We start from the raw sequence: 7,500 nt of genomic DNA on the forward strand, positions 1-7,500 counted from the left end.
GTCTGGCTGAGGGATTGGTCTGGATGAGGGATTGGTCTGGGTGAGGGATTGGTCTGGCTGAGGGATTGGTCCGGGTGAGGGATTAGTCTGGCTGAGGGATTGGTCTGGCTGAGGGATTGGTCCGGGTGAGGGATTAGTCTGGCTGAGGGATTGGTCTGGCTGAGGGATTGGTCTGGCTGAGGGATTGGTCTGGCTGAGGGATTGGTCTGGCTGAGGGATTGGTCCTGGCTGAGGGATTGTCTGGCTGAGGGATTGGTCGGGTGAGGGATTTGTCTGGCTGAGGGATTGGTCTGGCTGAGGGATTGGTCCGGGTGAGGGATTAGTCTGGCTGAGGGATTGGTCTGGCTGAGGGATTGGTCTGGGTGGAGGGATTGGTCTGGCTGAGGGATTGGTCTGGATGAGGGATTGGTCTGGCTGAGGGATTGGTCTGGCTGAGGGATTGGTCCGGGTGAGGGATTAGTCTGGCTGAGGGATTGGTCTGGCTGAGGGATTGGTCCGGGTGAGGGATTAGTCTGGCTGAGGGATTGGTCTGGCTGAGGGATTGGTCTGGCTGAGGGATTGGTCTGGGTGAGGGATTGGGCTGGCTGAGGGATTGGTCTGGGTGAGGGATTGGTCTGGCTGAGGGATTGGTCCGGGTGAGGGATTGGTCTGGCTGAGGGATTGGTCTGGCTGAGGGATTGGTCCGGGTGAGGGATTGGTCTGGCTGAGGGATTGGTCTGGCTGAGGGATTGGTCTGGCTGAGGGATTGGCCTGACTGAGGGATTGGTCTGGCTGAGGGATTGGTCTGGCTGAGGGATTGGTCTGGCTGAGGGATTGGCCTGGCTGAGGGATTGGCCTGGCTGAGGGATTGGGCTGGCTGAGGGATTGGTCTGGCTGAGGGATTGGTCTGGCTGAGGGATTGGTCTGGCTGAGGGATTGGTCTGGCTGAGGGATTGGTCCGGGTGAGGGATTGGTCCGGGTGAGGGATTGGTCTGGCTGAGGGATTGGTCTGACCGAAGAAACTGAAGCAAGGGAGAGGAGGAAAGGGGGAGAATTAGACCCTAAGAACAGAGTTGAGAACATTTTCTCGCGATTGGATTAATTCGCTACACCGAGCAGCAGCAGAAACACAGATAACGAAAAAGGAAAAGAAAAGAGAAGATAAAAAAAATGAAAAAGGAAGAAAGCGGAAAAGTGGGATCTATATTACAGTTTTTTTTCTTTTTTTAACATGTGATAAAAATAGAATTGAGGTTTTGCACAAGGGCCAGGGTCATTTAAGAACGAGTGACCCCCCGTGACCCCCCGCCCCCCTTTCCCAAAGACAAAGTAACAAGTCTCAAGGTAACCTAGATAATGCTTATCTATTTTTAAACTAGAAAGAGTGTGAAATAATTTCTAAAATTTCCTCCGTGCTTTTCTGATATTATTTTCAGTATATTGCTTATTATTTTCAACGCAGGTGTTACTAGTCATATATTTTTTTTTCTAGGAATTAGTTACGTGTGGTTCACCTGGTATTAACTTTGTTCGTTCAGTTCGATTCGGAATACAAAAGAAATTTGAATTTTGAAAATAAGCTTTAGTTTTTACAATGAAATGTTGTCATCTCGATTTTTTTTTGTTTGTATATATGACTGAATAAGCGCACTAATATGGATTGCTTTTGAACAAAGGAATAGCACCTATATATCCCGTGTATGTGCAAGCTTGTGTTTTAATTTTCCTCTCATTTCGTGTGAAATGTTTTTTTTTCTTTCTTTTCTTTATTCATTACATAAATTTATTTCTGTCCTTTACACTGATACTTCTCTTTCTTTCATCCTATCTTTATTTTTTTCTTTCCTGTATATATCTATATCTATCTATCTTTATGTGAGTGTGTATGTGTGGGTATATGTATGAATATGTGTTTATGTGTCAGCTGGACGGGTTCAGGTGGCGCGGCGCCCGCTTCCAGGCCAAAGACGCTTTCCCGCCGCCCATTATTTTGGCAGCGTCACATTTCCTCCGACACGGGCTTCACGTTTCCAAATTAATGGTTCTTAATCGTGCCAAGCAGTTGCCATTACGTTCCCCTGACACCGGCAACCTCGCCGTGGGCCTGGATGGCTTCCCTTATACCCTTATACCCCGGCGAGCAAAGGAGGTGCAGCGACTTCCTCATCTTTCTTATCTTTCTGATCGGGTGCCAGTCCGGACCACGTGATGAAGGGAGGGAGAGAGAGAGAGGGGGGAGGAGGAGGAGGAGGAAGGAGGGGGGGGGGATGTCACGTGCCATCCACGCACGGCAGGAGAGAAAACGAAGCTCGTACGTGCAGCTTTTCCACGCTGGAAATTGCAATGAGCAGCTGATTGCGAAGCTTTGAGGCTTGTATTTAAAAGTCGGAGGATTCCTTAGGTTGGCGTTTGGCTGGGTTGGTTGCCATGGCGACGAGGGTTGGTAGAGTGTCCGATTTCTTTTTTCGATTTCTGTTTTCTCTCTCTCTCTCTCTCTCTCTCTCTCTCTCTCTCTCTCTCTCTCTCTCTTTCTCTCTTTCTCTCTTTCTCTCTTTCTCTCTCTCTCTCTCTCTCTCTCTCTCTCTCTCTCTCTTTTCTCTCTCTCTCTCTCTCTCTCTCTCTCTCTCTCTCTCTCTCTCTCTCTCTCTCTCTCTCTCTCTCTCTCTCTCTCTCTCTCTCTCTCTCTAAGCTCCAGGGGAAAAAAGGGGGCGGGGTTAAGCCTCGTTTTCATTTCAATGCGAAAACAAGTTTATCTGATCGGTTGTCGAGTCTATACGTTATTTCTTTTCACAGATGAAGTGAAAAGAGTGTGCGGTTTGACGAACCAAACGGATACTGATCATAAACCGCTGAGTGTTCTTACCTTTTATTCATTCATTATTCCTTTATTCATTTTAGCTTTGGGAATAACGTAATGCTCTGTGATTCTTTTAGTATTCACGCTAAGTATTAAGAGTCACATTACCCCCTTTTACAGCAATAGAATCGTCATAATAACTTACAACTTGTTTTGCTTAATTTCCATCTACCTGGTTCTCTCAAATCTCTTATATTCTTCCCTAATCTTCGTCTTTTTCTTATCTTAGATGATTCCTTCTCGAGTGTCCATATCGTCTTACTTTTCTTCCGGTAATAAGAGTAATATTAATCATTTCTTTTCGGGTTTCCTTGCTGACCGAAATGCTCTCTCTTGGTGGCAATCCGTTCGTGCGGTTTAATGAGTCACTTGTTTTCTCTTTCTCCTTCTTTTGTCTCTTTGTGTCTTTTTTTCTTTTTCGTTTACTCTGTCTGCCTGTCTGTCTGTCTGTCTCTCTCTTTCTCTTTCTCTCTCTCTCTCTCTCTCTCTCTCTCTCTCTCTCTCTCTCTCTCTCTCTCTCTCTCTCTCTCTCTCTCTCTCTCTCTCTCTCCTCTCTCTCCCTCTCCTCTCCCTCCCTCTCCCTCTCCTCCTCCCTCTCTCTCTCTCTCTCTCTCTCTCTCTCTCTCTCTCTCTCTCTCTCTCTTTTCCCTCTCCCCTCCCTCCCTCCCCTCTCCCTCCCTCCCTCCCTCCCTCCTCCCTTCCTCCCTCCCTCCCTCCCTCCCTCCCTCCCTCCCTCCCTCCCTTCCCTCTCCTTCCCTCTGCCTGCCTCCTCTTTCTCTCTCCCTCCCTCTCCCTCCCTCCCTCCCTCCCTCCCTCCTCCCTCTCTCCCCTTCCCTCTGCCTGCCTCCCTCAACGGCCTTTTCCCTTTCCCTCCCTCCCTCCCTCCCTCTCCCTCCCTCTCCCTCCCTCTCTCTCCCTTCCCTCTGCCTGCCTCCCCAAAGGCCTTTTCCCTTTCCCGACAGCCTTTATGGAGGTGCTGACCCATCACGTAGGTAACGCCTCCTGAATTGGTGCATGTGACTCACCTGCCACTTGATTCACTTATTGATTCCATTTTTTCCCTTAAGTGTATCGCATCACCTTCGAATTTGTCTTCGCTATCGCCGTTGCCGCTGGGAGGGTTAAGTAGGGATGTGAGGTTTAAGTCTGCGAGGTTTTTGCATATTGCTTTACAATGCACGCTTACACACGCGTTTATATATGTATATATATATATATATATATATATATATATATATATATATATATATATATATTTTTATATATATATATATATATATATATATATATATATATATATATATATACATATACATGTATACAAACATACATGTAAGTATATATGTTTCTCTCTCTGTCTCTGTCTCTGTCTCTGTCTCTCTCTCTCTCTCTCTCTCTCTCTCTCTCTCTCTCTCTCTCTCTCTCTCTCTCTCTCTCTTTGTCACACACACACACACACACACACACACACACACACACACACACACACACACACACACACACACACACACACACACACACACACACACACACACACACACACACACACACACACACACACATATATGTGTGCGTGTATGTGTGTGTGTGTGTGTGTGTATGTATGTATGTATGTATGTATGTATGTATGTATGTATGTATGTATATATATTCTATGCATACACGTGCCTACACCATTCAGAGAAAGGGAAAAAAACAAATGTCAGAGAAAGCTCAACGAAAGCACGGGATTACACGAACCGATTCCAAGTTGCCCAGTATGCAGTTCCGCTAATGCCAGCGGCCCCAGAGAAAGAATGAGGAACAGAAATCCTATGAGTAATCCCGGCGCAGCAAGTCCCTTTCGTAGCCTGAGTCCCAAGGAAGCAAATCTCAAGAGAGAGAGATTAAGAAAGTGGAAAAACAAGACAACTTTTGGTTGGCTGTTTGATGATTGTTGTGTGAGTTGCCGACTAGGCTGTTTCTCGGTCCCATACTCGTTAAGGAGAAAAATAGCGAATATCTACTTTCAAAGATTCATATCACGGAAACAAGAGAGAGAGAGAGAAAGAAAAAGATACTCATAAACAGACTGTAAAAATCAATTAACCGGTGCTATTTTTTTTATTTATTTTTTTCTTTTCTTTACCGTTTCTCGTTTTCGGATTGGAGAGAGAAAAAAAGAAGTGTTGCCATCGACAGGTCCGGGAATTGCGCGGCGGTGCCCAGAGTGAACGTGTTGACGTGTGAGGAGTGTGAGGAGTAGTGTGCGAGTGGCGGGAGTGAGGAGTGTGTCTCGCGGAGTGCGTCCTCGCTGGAGACTTGACTGAAAAGTGGACGACTGTAATTTGTTGTCGATGATCTGTGTTGTTGGTCGGAGAATGGGGGGGTGTCTTTGTTATTGTTTTGATTGTTGTTATTTTCATTATTATTATTACAGTTATTATTATTGTTTTCATCAGTTATTTTTGTTATTGTTATTATTTTCATTGTTATTGTTATTATTATCATTGTATTATTATTATTATTATTATTATTATTATTATTATTGTCATTATTATTGTTATTATTGCTATTATTATCATTATCATTATAACTTTCTTTATCATTGGATTTATCATTCTTATTACTATTGCCATTATGATTATGATTTTGATTATTATTAACATCATCATTATCATTATTGTTATTATTGTCATTATCACCATCACCATCATTACCATTACCATTATCATTATCGTTACCATTATCAGTATCAGTATCAGTATCATCATCATCATCATCATCATCATCGTCACCACCATTATCATCATCATCATCACCATCATCATCATCATGAACATTATTGCAACATTTTGTTTGATAAGTAAGGTCAATTTTTTTCACTGTTCGGAACATACGCTCATACTGTCACGTGTGCGGTTGCATGTGTGTTTCTGTGTTCGTTTGAATATGTACGTGTATTTCTGCGTTCGTATGAGTGTGTGCGTGTGTTTATTTGTGATTTGATATTTCTTTACATGTATGTTTTTTTTCTAAGTTTGAGCGTATGTGTATGTATGTTTTATAACGTATGTGTATGTATGTTTTATAACGTATGTGTATGTATGTTCTATAACGTATGTGTATGTATGTTTTATAACGTATGTGTATGTATGTTTAGTGTAATGTGTATGTATGTTTTATAACGTATGTGTATGTATGTTTTATAACGTATGTGTATGTATGTTTTATAACGTATGTGTATGTATGTTTTATAACGTATGTGTATGTATGTTTTATAACGTATGTGTATGTATGTTTTATAACGTATGTGTATGTATGTTTTATAACTGTCTGTTTGTTGCATGTGCGCGCGCGCGTGTGTGTATGTGTGGGTGTAAATTAATTAATGTTTATGACGCACCTTCGCGAAGCTGAACAAGTATACAGTTGCGCTTATTTATATCTTTTATGAAACTCGTCTTTGTAAAGTTTATTTCTTTTCGAATCAATAATAAGGTTTTGATGTGTTTCTTTTGTGAAATTTTGAAGATAGTGTGCACGTCTTCCTCGCACTTACTCGCACATTCACACTTACAAATTCACTCTCTCGCTCACTCGCTCACTCACCCCTTCACTCACTTACTCAATCGCTCACTTTGTCAGTCAGTCAGTCAGTGAGGCAGTCAGTCAGTCTGTCTGTCTGCCTGCCTGCCTGTCTGTCTGTCTGTCTGTCTGTCTGTCTGTCTGTCTGTCAGTCAGTCAGTCAGTCAGTCAGTCAGTCAGTCAGTCAGTCAGTCTCTAACTCTCACACACAGTTCATCATATACACATTCGCAAGATTTTTTTTTTAACGTGTCTATTCATCGAACAAAACCGATCTAGTCTCCGGAGTTGTTATACAGTGAACCATAATGTGTTATAGTTCATTTTATAGTTCTATTATATAGTTCTATTTATATATAGTTCTATTCACTCTCTCTTTGTCTTTTCTCAAGTATAAAAGCTTTTCCACACCCGACCTGATCTGAGATTTTAAAAGCCGTTAACGATTCCTTCCCAAGGGACCAACACCTGCGTCCTCGTTGACACAGGTGTGGCAGCTGTCACCGGAAACCCTCCGAGTTGGCCAAACACTCGGTTCGCTCTTATTTATTCATTTGATATTAAGTAAATCAGAACGCTGATTGGATTATAAAGCGAGAGACACAGTGCCGAAGGAGAAAGAGTGCCGAAGGAGTGCCAAAGGTGCGTGTGTGTGAGAGTACTTGGCACTTGACACACAGGCGGAAAGTACCACGAAAATAAGAGAATAAAAAACCATCATGGCGAGTCTCGGGACCAGACTGGCCGCGCTGGTGACCTATAAGAACCTAGGTCACCACGACTCCACGAGCACCATCAGCACGGAGGCCGGTAAAGCCAAGGAAACCACGGTAGGTGTCTCTCTCGTCTTGGGATGGTGTCGGGGGGGGGGGGGTTATCTCTCTCGTCTTGGGATGGTGTCGGAGGGGGAGTGGGGAGGCGGGGGGGATAGGGTGGGGGTGGGAGGGAGAAGGCACGTTCATTTCGGAGTTGTTTTTAGATTGTCTCTCTATGTTCATTGTTTGTGTTGATTCATATGCACGAACTAGGATTAAAACACACAATGATATGCACACACTCACACACACACACTCACTCACTCACTCACTCACTCACTC

General features: G+C 43.7%; 1 protein-coding gene across 2 annotated transcripts in view; it reads left to right on the plus strand.

Moving 5' to 3' along the window:
• Positions 1-7,500, plus strand: part of LOC113818650 (venom dipeptidyl peptidase 4) — a 136,586-nt gene that overhangs the window by 32,037 nt on the left and 97,049 nt on the right. The window contains exon 1 of one of the 2 annotated variants that reach the window (XM_070137371.1): positions 6,969-7,233. The exons of the other annotated variant lie outside the window; for it this stretch is intronic. Within the exon in view, the coding sequence (XP_069993472.1) occupies positions 7,123-7,233 (111 nt within the window). The 5' untranslated portion in view covers positions 6,969-7,122. Of the gene's footprint in view, positions 1-6,968; positions 7,234-7,500 lie in introns of those variants that run through there. 2 annotated transcript variants of the gene reach the window in all.

Source organism: Penaeus vannamei, chromosome 23 (genome assembly GCF_042767895.1).
Source record: "Penaeus vannamei isolate JL-2024 chromosome 23, ASM4276789v1, whole genome shotgun sequence".
Lineage (NCBI taxonomy): Eukaryota > Metazoa > Arthropoda > Malacostraca > Decapoda > Penaeidae > Penaeus > Penaeus vannamei.